General features: G+C 53.0%; 1 protein-coding gene across 5 annotated transcripts; it reads right to left on the reverse strand.

The window, feature by feature from the left end:
- Positions 1–2,690: 2,690 nt before the first annotated feature.
- TRNP1 (TMF1 regulated nuclear protein 1) lies at positions 2,691–9,677 on the reverse strand. Of its 5 annotated transcripts, none has more exons than XM_063714123.1 (3): positions 8,800–9,677; positions 8,095–8,233; positions 2,691–3,499 (listed from the first exon to the last, which is right to left on the reverse strand). In XM_063714123.1, exon 1 carries the CDS (start codon positions 9,623–9,625, stop codon positions 8,942–8,944), a length of 684 nt encoding a protein of 227 aa, XP_063570193.1. In that variant the 5' UTR covers positions 9,626–9,677; the 3' UTR covers positions 2,691–3,499; positions 8,095–8,233; positions 8,800–8,941. The 5 variants fall into 5 exon arrangements, with proteins under 5 accessions (XP_063570193.1, XP_054395335.1, XP_024095909.1 ...); XM_054539360.2 differs by having other exon boundaries at positions 8,782–9,677; XM_054539354.2 differs by lacking the exon at positions 2,691–3,499 and adding an exon at positions 5,976–7,931 and having other exon boundaries at positions 8,782–9,677.
- Between the last annotated feature and the right edge of the window lie 7,363 nt (positions 9,678–17,040).

Consider the following 17,040-nt stretch of genomic DNA (forward strand, 5'->3'; position numbering starts at 1 on the left):
CGAGACTCCATCTCAAAAAAAAAAAAAAAAGGGTGCAACTCATTGAAAGTTGATATTTGATTGAACAAAGACATAAAGGTGGTGGGAGGAGGGCATGAAGATGTTTAGAGAAAGAGCATTCCGGGCAGAGAGCTTGCCTGTGAATGTGCATGCGCTGTGGCACATGCACCTGAGGGTGTCTGGCTGGCCTCGTCCAGGTGCTGCTACTGCACACACGCACGGGCGTGAGGCAGTGGGGGTGTGTGAGACAGGTATTCACAGTAGCAGCCACCATTCCTGGTGGGCTTCACTCCAGCAGACACTATGCTGAGGTCTTCCCAATCATGATCTCCCGTATCATCCTTGCAACAACTCCACAAGGGGAAAGAAAGCATTTCCATTTGGCAGACACAGAAACTGAGACCAGAGAGGTCAAAGAGGTTTGTCTGGATCCAGAACCATTGCTGTTAACCTCTGTTCCATCCTGCTCCTGCACTGTGATTTCACATGATTGTGACAGTTGTCTCCTGTACATATGTGACAGGGCATAATTTGACATTACTGTGACATTTGTCATTTTATATGTGACTATGGCACAGTGTAGCAGTGTGGCAAGATGTACATTTTCTTTTTCTTTTTTTTGAGACAGAGTCTTGCTCTGTCAACCAGGCTGGAGTGCAGTGGGGCGATCTCAGCTCACTGCAACCTCCGCCTCCCGGGTTCAAGCAATTCTCCTGCCTCAGTCTTCTGAGTAGCTGGGATTACAGGCGCCCACCACCACGCCCAGCTAATTTTTGTATTTTTAGTAGAGACGGGGTTTCACCATGTTGGTCAGGCTGGTCTCGAACTCCTGACCTCGTGATCTGCCCACCTCAGCCTCCCAAAGTGCTGGGATTACAGGCGTGAGCCACCACACCTGGCCAAGATGTATGTTTTCTCGATATACATGTGACACTAATTATGGCTTGTGATGACTGTCCAGGGCTCATGATGGCAGCAGCATGCCTGTGGTTTTGTTTGGGAGTGGTGCAGTGTTTCCGAGTGTGAGAAAAACACCGACTCAGTGGCTGACATGGTTCCTCCTGTGGACAGTTCCTGCGGCTACCTAAGACACCAGGACAGGCAGGAATTAGGAACTGGGACTCAGAGCCAGCAAGGCAAAGGCTGAGAGGTAAAAGCCCTGTCCTCTACCTTCCAACCTCACTGTGCTCTCCAAGCAACAGTCCACCCACCCCTTCAGACCCGAGGGTGGTGGGAGCTCCAGATGGGGAAGGAGCGTTGCTGTGGACTTTGAGGAACAAGGCACAGCCTCAGTTACATGATATGCTGCCCTTCCGCTTTCACTCGCCACACTTCTGCTCTGTGCCCTGGGGGCTGGCATCTGTGGACTGCATCAATGGCTCTCTTGTTCCCCAGCTTCCTGTTGGGTTGCCAATGAGACATCCCAGCGTCTTAAGGAGACTTAAAGGAGGAGTAGATGTTTATTCTCTTTGTTCCCTCTCTACCAGGTTGCCATGGTTGGCCACATCCCTCAACCAAAGGTCACTGTTCTTGTCAGGGGCCCCACTCCACACAGTGACCTCTCCTCATCCTCAGACTCAGGAGTTGCAAAGGCTTCTCACTGTTGCTGGCCCCAGAGAGCTGAACCATCCCATTACATTTTTTTTTTGGGTGGAGGGGGGACAGCACTCACCCAGGCTGGCATGCAGTGACGCGATCTCAGCTCACTGCAACCTCCGCCTCCCAGGTTCAAGCCATTCTCATGCCTCAGCCTCCCAAGGAGCTTGGACTACAGGTGCCCACAACAACACCTGGCTAATTTTTGTATTTTTAGTAGGACGGGGTTTCGCCATGTTGGCTACACTGGTCTCAAACTCCTAACCTCAGGTGATCCACCTGCCTCGGCCTCACAAAGTACTGGGATTACAAATGTGAGCCACCAAACCCAGCCCCTTGTTAGTTTCTTAAGCCCAGCCCACGCCTTTGGAAATAGTCTTTTTGTTTTATTTCTTGAGATAGGGTCTTGCTCTGTTGCCCAGGTGGAGCACAGTGGTACGATCACAGCCCAGTGCAGCCTTGACCTCCTGGGCTCAAGCAATCCTCCCACCTCAGCCTCCTAAGTAGCTGGTACCACAGGCATGTGCCACCCCACCTGGCTAATTTTTTCATTTTTATAGAGCAGGGATCTTCCAGGCTGGTCTCGAACTCCTGAGCTCAAGCAACCCTCCTGCCTCAGCCTCCCAAAGTGCTGGGATTACAGGTGTGATCCACCATGCCAGGCCAGAATACCCTATTTTTAAAACACTTCCCAGTTTGAGTGTGCCATCTCCTGCTTAGACACCGACTGACAAAACAGGTCCATATGGCCGCCAGCACAGTCACACAGTCACACAACCCCCACAGGCCATTGTGCTGCCATGTCACCAATTCGCACAACCCTCCTCGGTGTCACAGTCTCACACGTGCATTCTCATCCCTGAGCTCCGTCATCACATCCTTTATGAGGAAGACTTCCTGAAGAAGGGGGTAAGAGCAGGTGGCTGTGAGTCAGGTCAAGGGAGAATTGGTCTGCAAATCAAAGTCAACAGGGCCAGACGGCCAAACGAAATTAAATAGAAGCTGCTCCAGGAACCGTCAACTTAAAGAGCCATAATAGACACAGAGGAAAGGCAGCAAGGACACTTGCAAAGTAAACCTCAGAACCCCATGCATTTGCCTTACATTATGGAAATTTATTCTTCCTGAATGTATAAGGCAAGAGACTAATTCAATATACATTCACTTTGCAGAATTCTACAAGTTCTGGGCTATGTGTAAATGTGCCCCCTTTCCCTCCATTATCAGGATGTTTAAATGTGTTTCCTTTTTTTCATTTAAAACTTTGCTTAGATGTTTTACATTGCCATCACCTCTTCCTGAGAAAAAGGTATGTCCCCCACCCCAACCCCTAGGAGTCAGCAGACTATCTTTCTGAGGGGCCACAGGCACACTCCCACGTGGAGAACAAGGGCAGTGGATGAAGGGAACAGGGATTTTTCAAACTAATGTTTTCCCTCAAACAGGCCTCCCGGCGCCGTTAGACTTGAAGCAATGACATCTACTAAAATGGGGACCCCAGCTGGGGGTTAAGAATGTTGTTTAAGAATGATGACGATATCTTTAAAAGAAATTCTTGGCCGGGGATGGGGTAGGGGGAAAGGGAAAAAAAAAAATTATTTTGACTTTCCCATTGGCAATGCTTGCTACGGTTAATCTGATTGCATCTCAGGTGCCTGTAGCAACATCTCCAATTGTACAGTGTAAGCCAAAGTCAAATGTGGGGTATATGAAGAAATTCAGAGCGTCAGCCAGTTCCCCAGAACCAGCCCCTTGCCACTGTGAAGTGAAAGGCTCCTGTGAGGAGGGCGCTGGGATTGTGTAAGCTCAATTCTCAACGTCTTCCTGAAGGCAGTGCCCAGGGAGAAAGCCGAATCCAGAGGTCCAGATCCATAGAGTGGAGGCTCTGAGGAGTTGGAAGGAGCTGGAAAGAATAATTCCAAGAGCTTTAATGGCCTCTTTCCCACAGCCACCCAGCCCCACCCAAGCCCTTCAACTTGAAATCTGCCTGAAGGGGGTGGGGGCACTGTGGAGAGTAGATGCAGGAGGCAATAGTATGGAATGGGGCTCCTGGGGAAGCAGAGGTTCCCTTGGGCCTTTGTCCTTGGCTGGGATCCCCTAGCCTGAGCAGTTAGAATGGAATGTTCCTGGGATGAAAAGCCTGCCCCGCCTCCACTTCTCCCCTTATGGAGTTCCCCAGGGCCCATTCCAGGGATTCCTGATATGGTGATGCTCTAGAGAAGCAGAGGCCGACGCTGCTTGGGGGTTCTGTCCTGGCGGCCTCTTCAGGGCTGGGCAAATTGGTTCCATCATTTATGGATCTCCACTATGTGCCAGGTACTTAGTATGACTTCTCATTTAATATTCAAGTTTTCTTTTTCTTTTTTTTTTTTTTTGAGACGAAGTTTTGCTCTTGTCTCCCAGGCTGGAGTGCAATGGTGCGATCTCGGCTCACCGCAACCTCCGCCTCCCAGGTTCAAGCGATTCTCCTGCCTCAGCCTTCCGAGTAGCTGGGATTACAGGCGCATGCCACCACGCCTGGCTAATTTTTGTATTTTTAGTAGAGATGGGATTTCACCCTGTTAGCCAGCCCAGATCTACAGGGAGAGGAGGCAGCCCTCCAAGGCAAGCCCTTGGGAGGCTTGAGCCCTGAGCATCCTTGGCCCACCCTCATCAGAAGCCAGGTTGCTGACTCAGCCTGACTCACCCTCAGGGCACAGCCAGGTTGGGGTGTGCCCAGACTCTGGGAGGTGCACCTTCTGCCACCCCTCCAGCATCTCATGTCCCTTCCAAGACCCAAGGACCAAGGGTCACTATACAAAGCCTTGAATGTGGGAGCCCAGATATCCCCCTAAACGGACCTCTCTTTAGCCTAATAAATGAATCACCATATAGCCTAATGTTTAAGGGATCCCTCACTTATAGCTCCTATGTCTTTTGGCAAGTCACCCGCCCTCCCTCTGTTTCTTCACCTGTGGAAATGGGAATAATAACCCTTACTTTGCAGAGTGGTTGGGAGGACCAGAACAGATTAATGGGTGTCAAGTGCTCAGGGGCCTGGCATAGAGGAGGTGGTTAAGATATTATTCCAGAACCAAGGGTTCCCTTCCCCCATCGCCCCTGGCCAGGGTGCAGTCAAGGACCAATGGGGGAAGAAGTAGGTTGGGGATCTCCAAGCTTTCCCAAATATCTCCTCCTGCACTGTTCTCATGACAACAGGCCTCTCCTTCAGCTCTGAGAAGCCTAAGCACCCGAGTGGTTCTTGAAGAACCCACCGACAGGGGAGCGGCTGCAGGCTTGGACCACCTCGGCCATGTTCTGTGGCTCCAGCCTAATCTCTAAGAGGCAACACTGGCCACCACTGGCAGTGGGACCCTGGGTTCTGATCAGTTAGTGTAACATATCTGTGAATACAAAATGACTCTGGTCTTTTATCCGGATAGTGACCCCAACAAGGGCTACCTGTCTTTCCTGGAAGTCTTTCCTAATGGGTCTTCTCCCTGGGGTTCCAGGCTCAGCCCAGCCAAAGGAGCTTCCTTTGCTCCTCTTTTTTTTTTTTTTTTTTTTAGTAGAGGCGGGGTTTCACCGTGTCAGTCTGGATGGTCTCGATCTCCTGACCTCATGATCCGCCCGCCTCGGCCTCCCAGTGTTGGGATTACAGGCGTGAGCCACCGCACCCAGCTTTGCTCCCCTTTCAAAGAGTGTTCCCGCCCCTAGGGAGCCGGTGATGGGCACAGCTGTGGCCTCTAGTCCCACTCCACCCAGGAAGCTATCCCCAGAACTACACTCCCGCTCTAGGGCTGCGCCGACCGAGACTACCCTGCTCGTTCTCCCAGACCCCTGCAGCTCAAGGTCTAGGAAGCCCGGGCACTACCGGGGAAAGGGATTGGGGGCAGGAACAATAAAGGACTGAACCTCCTCCAGGCCACACCCCATTCGTATCGAGAAAGCAGCCCCACACTGCCCTCTGGTGGCACTGCCCACATGGTTATCCAGTTGAGGGGCAGGTCCCAGATTAGAACCTTGAACTGGTCTCCCAGCCCCAAGCACCAGCCTGAAGAAAGGCTCCTGTTCCCCTCATTTCCCTTTGCTGAGATATAAATTCATTGGTGGCCGTCAGTGTCCTCAATGCACAGGTCCCCCAAGATCCCTGTACTCAGTCCTGTCCCCAGAGCTGGGGGCCACCAAGAAAGTGTTCTGAAAGTCATGTGGGGAAAAGGGGTGGGTCAGCTTTCTGTCCGAGGCTAGAGCTGGCCTCCAACAAACTGCTCAGCCCTCAAGGGGTCCCCTGGGATGGTGACAGCCAGGAAAGGCTGCCTGGAAAACAGCCAGGAGACATAAGCCCTTAAAAGTAGAGACCCTCCTCTGATTTGGCTCTGCTTTCTGAGCCCCTATCAATATTTGCTGATTAAGAAGAAAATGGAGCCAGATGGGTAAGCTTTTTTTTTTTTTGAGACAGTCTTGCTCTGTTGCCCAGGCTGGAGTGCGGTGGCATGATCTTGGCTCACTGCAACCTCCACCTCCCGGGTTCAAGCAATTCTCCTGTCTCAGCCTCCCGAGTAGCTGGGATTACAGGCACCCGGCCACCATGCCCGGCTAATTTTTGTTATTTTTAGCAGAGATGGGGTTTCACTATGTTGGCCAGCCTGGCCTTGAACTCCTGACCTCAAGTGATTGGCCTCCCAAAGTGCTGGGATTACAGGCATGAGCCACCACACCCGGCCTGAATAAAGCCAGACGGGTGAGCTTCTAGAGGGGGCCCTGGAGGGTCAGGCAGGTGTGGAAAAGTGCCTTTTGTTAGTTGGCTATGTGGTAATGGACATAGCACTAACTAGGAGCTGGGGTTCAAGTCTGCATGTGTGTGCCCTGGCCAGGAAGCTTTATGAGGAGCAGTGGGACATCTGGAAGTGGAGGGATGGGGCAGAGCTGCCTGTGACACCAGGACCAATCTCCATTTACTACCCTCTACTTCACACACACACACTAGCCAGTGTCGTCTCTAATTCTCTACTCACCCACCCCACCCCCAAATCGGGACAAGCTGATTACAAATAAATCCTGGAGAAAGCCAAAACTGTGATGGCACCGAGCACTTTACACCATTAGCTAAAAGCTTCTCCGGACCAAGTGCCCCCTCCCATGCAACCCAGAAAACAAACCGTCCTGGCTGCAGCCTGGAACCAAGGCCTGAGCTGAGCTCCTTCCAAGATGTCCTGTCCTGTCTAAGCCTCTAGACCCCAAATGACCCAAGTGGCCTTGGAAGGTGTTCCCTGACTGGAAAGACCAGAGGATGGCACTGCCCCCTTCATTACTTCCCCGGGGTTCCCTACCTTTGTCAGAGGCTCTGAGACCCCCTCCTGAACCTCCCTTCCCCAGCTAAGAAAGGGTTCAGGAAAGCCTCGCTGTTAGCCGAGAAACCAGCCAAAAAGTTTGGTATCCAGGGAGAAGGGCTGATGAGGGAGGATCCTGTAAGGGCCCCAAGCCTTAGCCTGTGAGAGCAGTGCACCTGACCCTCCCAGATTCCTGTGGAAGGAAGCATTCTCCCCACTTCACCCCATTCCCAAGCCCTGACTCAAGGAGGGATTGAGGAAAGAGGCCCAGAGAGGGGGCAGAGTTGTTCTAAGTCACAGAGCAGACAGGATCTAGAGGACAACTCTCCCTAGCCCCTGCCCAGGGTACTGTGGGAGGTGCACACACAGGCCAGGGACCTTGGTTCTTCCCTCACTGGCATGTGACCTTGAGAAATACCCTCTCCACTCTGCAAAAGTAGGACTTTAAATTAGCTCATGGCTCTATCAGCAAAAGCAGTGCCTGTTTCCAGGTGTGAGTTAAAATAATACATTATCGGCCGGGTGCAGTGGCTCACGCCTGTAATCCCAACACTTTGGGAGGTCGAGGCGGGCAGATCACCGGAGGTTGGGAGTTCGAGAACAGCCTGACCAACATGGAGAAACCGGGTCTCTACTAAAAATACAAAATGAGACGGGCGTAGTGGCGCATGCCTATAATCCCAGCTACTTGGGAGGCTGAGGCAGGAGAATCGCTTGAATCCGGGAGGCGGAGGTTGTGGTGAGCCAAGATCGCACCATTGCACTCCAGCCTGGGCAACAAAAGCAAAACTCTGTCTCAAAAGAAACAAACAACAAAATAAATAAATTATCTTTCCATGATTTAGTGAGGAAGAAGGAGGACTTATGCCCTGGGTTAACATCACCACAGCCCCTCTGGGAGGTTGAGATCCACTTCGCAGACTGATAAGTGAGAGTGAAATTAACTCAGCTGGTGAGCAGCAATGAGGTAGCCAGGTCATTCACAGTGGGGACAGAGGAACAGAGGAATGGGAGGCTGAAGGGCATCTGGACAGGAAGAGAAGGGGACAGAGGAACAGAGGAATGGGAGGCTGAAGGGCATCTGGACAGGAAGAGAAGCAGATCTCACCTCAGATCTGGCTCTTTAAGGCCCCCCTTTCTGGAAGCTGATGCCATACCTGCCCCCTTGGGGCCTGTTAAAGGGTATCACCTGGTTCCACCCTGGCCGAGCCATCTTAGTGACAGGTTGGGAGTTAAGCCTCTAGGTTCTGCTATGTAAGGATCCCTGGGTGAGCAGGTGCCAGACATCCTGTCCTGGTTATGTGAGTCAGGCCGTAATTTTAGCGAACCTGCATGACGGCATAAGAAAAGCTGTCTCCTAGAAGAAGAAGGGCCTAAGTATGAAGAGAACAAATCCTAAACCTTTCTGGGATTCCGTCTCCCCAGAGGTGAAACAGGCCTAGAGGGGGAATTCAGTGGTACAGCCCTGTGCCAGTCCCCACCCCATCCTGGGGCCTCATTATTCTGTCCTCCCGAAGGCACGGAGCTGGGCGGCGCCAGGAAGCAGCATCCTCAAGGGCAAGACTGCTCACAGCTCCGAGGGGCCCGGGAAAGGCCACGCAAGTGGGGGTGAGGATGGGGGATTCTGCATCCGTGCGGCAGGTTCCAAATGGTAAAAGTTTGCCGCCAACCCGTTCCTGGGATCTGAGCCCCCTCAAGAGTCCAACTCTTATAATGGAGACTTGGTGCTACCACCTCTCACTCCCCAGATGGTCGGGGAGAGGCGGGAACAGAAAGTGGCAGCTTTACTAAGGACCCAACTGACGCCAGAAGCTCCAGGGAAGGGAGTTCCCGGGCCCTGGACCAGCCCCCCACACGCCCTAACCCTCGAACGCACCAGCCGCTAAGACCGCACCTCAGCCTCCTCTACTGGGCCCCTGGCCCCCCACTGTCTCTTCCTGCGGATCCGTAGTCCATCCAGCCGGCGTCCGCGATCAGTCGGTCGGTCGGCACCTCGGCGAAGCCTGTCGGGGTGGCCAGGGGTCCGGGCGTGGAGGTCAGCGCTGCGGGGAGGCGGGGCCGCGGGGCGGGCTGCGGCGGAAGGGCGAGTCGGGCTCGGGGCCGTGGCCGCGACGCAGTCGCCCGGCACCCCAGGGCACGCAGCCGCCCAGGCCCAGCGCCGAGGCCAGCAGCGCGGGGGGTCGGCCGCGGCGGCCGCGGCGTGGGCCCTTCTTGAGGCGCGACCCGTGAGCCGCCAGGTAGAGCTCGGCCTGCGCCACGCCGCCGCTCAGGCGGCTCAGGCTCTCCGCGCGGTGCGCCAGGCGCAGCTCGGCCGCCAAGAAGACGCGGTGCAGCTGCAGCACGCGGCTCTCCAGCTCCGACACCAGGCGCCGGCGGCCCTCCACCTCCAGCAGCCGCCGCCGTGCTTCGGCCAGCTCCAGCGCGCGGCCCCCCGCCCCCGCCGCCGCGCCAGAGCCCCCTCCGGGGCCGGCGAGCCCCGCGACCCCGCTAGCGCCCTGGCGCCAGCGCTGCAGCTCCTGGCCCTCGGCCGCGCCTGCCGAAGCCCCGGCTGCGTCCGACAGCGGCGGGGACTGACCCGGGGACGGGGTAGGGGTCAAGGTCGGAGTTGGGGGCGGGGGCTGAGAGGATGGCATGGGATCCCGGGGCGGCGGCGGCGACCCCGGCTCTGCCGTCCCCTCCTGGGCCCCCGGACCGCAGGCGCTGATGCGGCAGCCCGGCATCCCCCGCCCCCCCGGCGGTCTGCGGCTGTAGGTGCGCAGGGAGGATGAGCACCACGCACCTGAACAGCTAGACACGGCCACAGCCCCCACCCCAGAGCCACGCCCGCCGTCCGCGCATCTTATAGAACACGGGCGGAGCGACGGGCGGCATAGCCAATCAGAGACAGGCACGCCCTGAATCCGCCCCCCCAGTCTGCACATTCAGGGCATTCCCCAAACCCTTCAGGTCCTGCCCTTCGCCGGATTCTGCCGCGCTAGGGCATCCGGTCCCCTTTCGCCTCTCCCTAAATTTTGGGTGCAAAGGGAGCCTCATCTTCCCTGGTTTGGCCCCTCAGAGTCATAAGCTCTGGTAGCTGGTGTTTAGAAAATCACGGAATCCGGTCTCCATCCGGGGGAGGGTCTTGCCTAAAGCTTCTGTGCGAAGAGAGCCTGGGCTAGAACTCAGGAGGCTTGACTCCTTGTGCCGTGCTCCTCCCACACCTCATGCTGCCCTTGGCCGAATCAGTTCTGCCCGGTCTCTCCTGGGCCACAGGGCTCTCCAGGACCCCCTTTCCCACCTCACTAGGGCAGTGGAAGGGTTAACGCAGAGGGGCGACTGTCGTCCGGGTGGGACGGGGATCTGGCTGGGCTGATTCCACGATAGGTAGAGCCCTTTATTCGCAGAACAAATACCTCAGCGCTGCCGCTGAGCCTGCAAACATTGGTGGCATTTCAGAGGAGCCTCGGACCCCACGGTATGCAAAGTTCTTTCCCTGCCCCGGCTCGTGTTTACTCCTCCAAGCGGGTGTTCCTACACATTTTAAAGAGGGGGAAACTGGCCGGGCGCGGTGGCTCACGCCTGTAATCCCAGCACTTTGGGAGGTCGAGGCGGGCGGATCACCTGAGGCCAGGAGTTCAAGATCAGCCTGACCAACATGGCGAAACCCCATCTCTACTAAAAATACAAAAATATTAGCCGGTCGTCGTGGTGGGCGCTTGTAATCCCAACTACTCGGTAGGCTGAGGCAGGAGAATCGCTCGAACCCGGGAGGCGGAGGCTGCAGTGAGCCAAGATCGCGCCATTGCACTCAAGCCTGGGTGACAGAGCAAGACTCCGTCTCAAAAAAAAAAAAAAAAAAGCCGGGGGCGGGAAGCGGGGTGTGCGGGGGTGGGGAACTGACTGGCGGGGCGCGGTGGCTCACGCCTGTAATCCCAGCACTTTGCGAGGCCGAGATGGGTGGATCACCTAAGGTCAGGAGTTCTAGACCAGCCAGGCCAACATGGTGAAACCCCTGTCTCTACTGAAAATACAAAAAAATTAGCCAGGTATGGTGCGCACCACTGTAGTTCCAGCTACTCAGCAGGCTGAGGGAGGAGAATCACTTGAATTCGGGAGACAGAGGTTGCAGTGAGCAGAGATTGTGCCACTGTACTCCAGCCTGGACGACAGAGCAAGACTCAGTCTCAAAAAATAAATAAAAATAAAAAATAAAGAAGGGGAAACTGAGACCCTGAAGGGCAGTAGTGCTTTGCCCAATGTCTTATTGCCTACTGGTGGCTGAATCCAGATTTTTGAATCTGGACAGAAATGCACCAGCTCAGCCATTCATCCTCTCTGGGAGCTCAGATACCTGGGTCTAGTCCTCTTGGTGGAGGGACGTTCCTCATGTGGGACTTTATCTGATGCTTCTCATCTGGCCCTGATAAAATGATAGAATTGAACCCTGCCCACTTTTCCCCCAACAGAAATGACCCTGCCATACCAAACACTGGCCCAGACACCATGGGCCTGCCTCAGTTTCCATCTACTTGAAGGTGGCATCAGAGATGGGAGGTCTCTGTGGTGGGTGGGGGCAAGGGCCAGGGGTCCAGAAACCAGCTCTGAACCCGATTGGGAAGGACTGCAGCAGACCCTGGACTCAGGAGGACCTGCGGAAGGTGTCGCCAGTGTGACTGCTGCAGCCTGAAGAGGAGGCAGATGGCATGCTTGCATGATGTGCAGGATGATGACAGAGCCTCATCCTCCCCCCACGAACACATGTTCTCTAAGTGCTTTCAGGTGTCTTAGACTGAGTGAGACTGAGTGATGGGGACTCGTGGGCGAGACAGTTGGGCTCCAAAGAGGCAGCTCAGAAGCGGCTGGTAGAGGAAGGCGGGTGGGTGAGAGGCGCCAGGCTCAGTGAAGAGGAAGGGTGGAGGGGTTGCGGGAGGGAGGAGGTCAGAAGCAGGGTGCCCAGTGACCAGGGGTGGTGGAGACTCAGTGAGGGGAAGGGGAGGGCTTGGGAGGATGACTCAGTCAGAGGGGAAGAAGAGCTGTTCAGTGACTGTGCTGGGGCTCAGTAGGGGGAAGGGGCTGAATGTGTGCAAAGGTGCTGGCGGAGGCTCTCCATGGGGGAAGGGAGGTTCAGTGAGGGGCATGGGAACTCAGAGAGTTGGAGGGGCTCAGTGAAGATGAGGGAGGCTCAGGAGCTACCAGGTTGCCCCCAGCAAGGAGGCTTGCCCTGCTGAATGATGGTGTCCCTTTGAACAGTCTCTTTTGTGTCATGCAATCATAGGTCTTTCTCAGGGCAGAAACCCCTCATTGCCATGGTGGTGGGGAGATGGACAGGTGTTTTGCCTTCATGAGGCAGATCACTGCTTCCAACTCCTCAAGGACTGATTCAGGGAAAGAAGACTAGGACTTATCCCCACCCCCAACCACTGGCCAGATCCAGAGAACCAGTCAGACCTGGGTTCAAAACCAACACACACTGCCCATCTGGGTGACCTTGGGCAAGTAATTTATCTGAGTGGGAGAAGATGCACAGTATATATTTATTAAAGAAATGAATGTTCTCTGTCTCATGATATCATCCCTAAGAAGGGGAGATTGATAGCCTTCTCTTCCTGATGAGAAACCAAAGTCCAGAGAAGTGAAGAGGCTTGCCCGAGTTCACACAGCAGGTAAATGGCCAAGCAAGAATTCAAACACAGATATGACCCACTCCATGGTCACTCCTTACCTCCCTGTTCTCTGACAATGCTCCCTGTTGCTATCCTCTGTGGTATTTCCCATGAGTCATATATATGTATTTGTTTATTGTTTAATTATTAATAGTCTCTCCCCCTTGACTGGTTTTGCTTATCACTAGAATCCCCTGAAGTCAAGCAGAGTGCCTGGCCCCATAAGGCATTCAATAAACATTTGTCTGAATTGAAAAATTGAGGCCATGCATGGTGGCTCACACCTGTAATCCCAGCACTTTGGGAGGCCGAGGCAGATGGATCACCTGAGATCAGGAGTTCAAGACCAGCCTGGCCAATGTGGTGAAACCCCATCTCTACTAAAAATACAAAAATATGGCCAGGCATGGTGGCTCACACCTGTAATCCCAGCACTTTGGGAGGCCAAGGTGGGTGGATCATGAGGCCAAGAGATTGAGACCATCCTGGCCAACATGATGAAACCCCGCCTCTACTAAAAATACAAAAAATTAGCTGGGCGTGGTGGGGCAAGCCTGTAGTCCCAACTTCTCGGGAGGCTGAGGCAGGAGAATCACTTGAACCTGGGAGGCGGAGGTTGTAGTGAGCTGAGATCATGGCACTGCACTCCAGCCTGGCGACAGAGCGAGACTCCGTCTCAATAAATAAATAAATAAATACAAATACAAATACAAAAATTAGCCGGGCGTGGTGGTGCACATCTGTAATCCCAGCTACTCAGGAGGCTGAGGCAGGAGAATCGCTTGAACCTGGGAGGTGGAGGTTGCAGTGAGCTGAGATTGCGCTATTGCACTCCAGCCTGGGCAACAGGAGCAAGACACTGTGTCAAAAAAAAAAAAAAAAAAAAAAAAGAAAGAAAGAAAGAGAGAGAGAGAAAGGAAAAGAAAAGAAAAGGAAAGGAAAGGAAAGGAAAGGAAGAAAAGAAAAGAAAAGAAAACACAGCCGGGCACAATGGCTCACACCTCTAATCCTAGCACTTTGGGAGGCCGAGGCAGGCTGATCACCTGAGGTCAGGAATTCGAGACCAGCCTGAACAACATGGCGAAACCCTATCTCTGCTAAAAATAGAAAAATTAACCGGGCGTAGTGGTGCATGCCTGTAATTCCAGCTACTTGGGAGGCTGAAGCAGGATCACTTGAACCCAGGAGGCGGAGATTGCAGTGAACCAAGATCACACCACTGCACTCCAGTTTGGGCAACAGATCAAGACTCCATTAAAAAAGAGAAAGAAAGAAAGAGAGAAAGAGAGAAAGAGAAAGAGAGAGAGAGGGAGGGAGGGAGGGAGGAAGAAAGAAAGAAAAAGAAAGAAAGAAAGAAAACGAGGGTAGAGGGTAGGCTGGGTGCGGTGGCTCACTTCTGCATTCCCAGCACTTTGGGAGGCAGAGGCAGTTGGATCACGAGGTCAGGAGTTCAAGACCAGCCTGGCCAAGATGGTGAAACAACGTCTCTACTAAAAATACAAAAAAGTTACCCAGGCATGGTGGCAGGTGCCTGTAATCCCAGCTACTCGGGAGGCTGAGACAGAGAATTGCTTGCACCCAGGAGGGAGAGGTTGCAATGAGCTGAGATTGTGCCACTGCACTCCAGTCTGGGCAACAGAGACTCCGTCTCAAAAAAAATAAAGAAAGAAAGAAAAGAAAAATAACACAAGGGTAGAGCTTGCTGAGAATGGAGAGTCCCCTTCTCCATTCATTCATTTATTCTTTTTTATTTTATTTTATTTATTTATTTATTTATTTATTTATTTATTTATTTTTTCTGAGACGGAGTCTTGCTCTTGTTGCCCAGGCTGGAGTGCAGTAGTGCAATCTCAGCTCATTACAACCTCCGCCTCCCAGATTCAAGTGATTCTCCTGCCTCAGCCTCCCGAGTAGCTGGGATTACAGGCATGAGCCACCACGCCCGGCTAATTTTGTATTTTTAGTACAGACAGGGTTTCTCCAGGTTGGTCAGGCTGGTCTTGAACTCCCAACCTCCAGCGATCCGCCCGCCTTGGCCTCCCAAAGTGCTGGGATTACAGGCGTCAGCCACCGTGCCCAGCTTCTTGTCAGCTTTCTTAACTGGCCTGAGCACCACACTCTCGGAGTGGACAGGAGCCACAGTCTACCACCTATTAGTGCACATCCAGCCCAGCAAACACAACATCTGGAATGAAGAAATCCATCCATAACTGTAATGATTATTGTGTTTTTCTGATCTTTATAAAAGTTATAAAGTACATTCCTTTTGTAGAAAATCTGGAAGACAGATAAATACTAAAATACTGAAAAAGAATAGGCTGTCAGGCAAGGTGGCTTATGCCTGTAATCCCAGCACTTAGGGAGACTGAAGCAGGAGGATCACTTGAGCACCTAGGAGTTCAAGACCAGCCTGGGCAATATGATGAGACCTCATCTCTATGAAAAATAAAAATAAATTACCTGGGCATGGTGGTGCATGCCCGTAGTCCCAGCTATTCAGGAGGTTGAGGTGGGAGGATCGCTTGAGCCCAGGAAGTCAAGGCTGCAGTGACCTGTCTCTTGCCACTGCACTCCAGCCTGGGTGACAGAGCAAAACCTCATCTCAAAAAAAAAAAAAAAAAAAAAAAGAATAGGCCGAGCACAGTGGCTCATGCCTATAATCCTGTACTTTGGGAGGCCAAGATGGGAGGATTGCTTCAGGCCAGGAGTTTGAGACCAGCCTGGGCAACATAGCAAGACTCTCTGTCTCTATGAAAAATTTAAAAAATTAGTCAGATTTGGTGGTGCACGCCTGTAGCTACATGGCAGGCTGAGGCAGGAGGACCCCTTGAGCCCAGGAGTTTGAGGCTGCAGTGAGCAGCCTCTGCACCACTGCACTCTGGCCTGGGAGACACAGAAAGACCCTCTCTCTCTCTCTCTCTTTTTTTTTTTTGAGATGGAGTCTCACTGTGTCACCCAGGCTGGAGTGCAATGGTGCGATCTCAACTCACTGCAACCTCTGCCTCCCAGGTTCAAGCAATTCTCCTGCCTCAGCCTCCTGAGTAGCTGGGATTACAGGTGCCCGCCACCACACCTGGCTAATTTTTGTATTCTTAGTATTCACCCAGCCGACCCTGTCTCTTAAAAAAAAAAAAAAAAGAAAAGAAAAGAAGAAGAAAAGAAAAAGGCTGGGCGTGGTGGCTCACGTCTGTAATCCCAGCACTTTGGGAGGCCGAGGCAGGTGGATCACTTGAGGTCAGGAGGTCAAAACCAGCCTGACCAACATGGTGAAACACCATCTGTACTAAAAATAAAAAATTAGCCAGGTGTGATGGCGCATGCCTGTAATCTCAACTACTTGGGAGGCTGAGGCAGGAGAATTTCTTGAACCCAGGAGGCAGAGGTTGCAGTGAGCCGAAATCACATCATTGCACTCCAGCCTGGGCAACAAGAGCAAAACTCCATCTCAAAAAAATTAAAAAAAGAAAGAACAGAGGAAAGGAGCCTGAAATCAGAAAGACTCATGTTTGAATCGAAGTTCAGTCCTTTTCTAGCTATGCAACCCTAAGAGAGGCACCTTTGTTCTCTGAATTTCAGGGTTTTCATCTGAGAAGTGGAACGGCTAATATCTATGGCATAGACAAGGACATTGATACATGCAAGGATATGCCCAAGATCTCACATATCTATGGTCATATCTGGTCGTATCTATCTGACTCATAACCTGTGGCCTGAGTTTGAGACCCTGAAAGAGAAGAGGCAGCTGAGATGGGACCAGGTTCCAGAGTCTGGCCCAGTATGTGTCTATTACCTCCAGGACAACAGCCAGAAGAGACAGCCTTGTGGAGGGGACAGTGACTGTGGCTGTGGCTCCAAGCAGGATCCCCAATCCCCTCCATTAGCTGAGAATGGGGTGGGGAAGGGGTCAAGGCCTGAGGTGTCTATGTCCATTCCAGCCTAGAATATTTGAGGCCTCTGCTCAGAGATCCAACCTCTCCCTTTCAGCCTCTCCCTGGCAACCTGGCCTGGCACCCTCTAGGAAGTGATCTCAGTTTAATAATTTAGCAGATGCAGACAAAGATAGCAGCTCCGAAAATAACCCAGTCAGGCCCCAGCCTCCACCTTCCCTTTCCTTAACAAACTCCCCTGCCCTCCCCGCAAGGTCTCTCGTTGCCCTACACACCTGCCAGTGTTCCTGCCTGCCAGTGAACACCTGATTCAATGCTTCCTCATTCTTCTCCTCCTCCTCACTCCTTTCTCTCCATTGTTATATCAAGAGCTTTTATATGGGTCAGGCACGGTGGCTCATGCCTGTAATCCCAGCACTTTGGGAGGCCGAGGCAGGTGGATCACCTGAGATCAGGAGCTCAAGATCAGCCTGGTCAATGTGGTGAAACCCCATCTCTACTAAAAATACAAAAATTAGCCAGGCATGGTGGCGTGCGCCTGTAGTCCCAGCTACTTTGGAGGCTGAGGCAGGAGAATCTCTTGAACCTGGGAGGCAGAGATTGCAG

Source organism: Pongo abelii, chromosome 1 (assembly GCF_028885655.2).
Source record: "Pongo abelii isolate AG06213 chromosome 1, NHGRI_mPonAbe1-v2.0_pri, whole genome shotgun sequence".
NCBI classification, from domain to species: Eukaryota; Metazoa; Chordata; class Mammalia; order Primates; family Hominidae; genus Pongo; species Pongo abelii.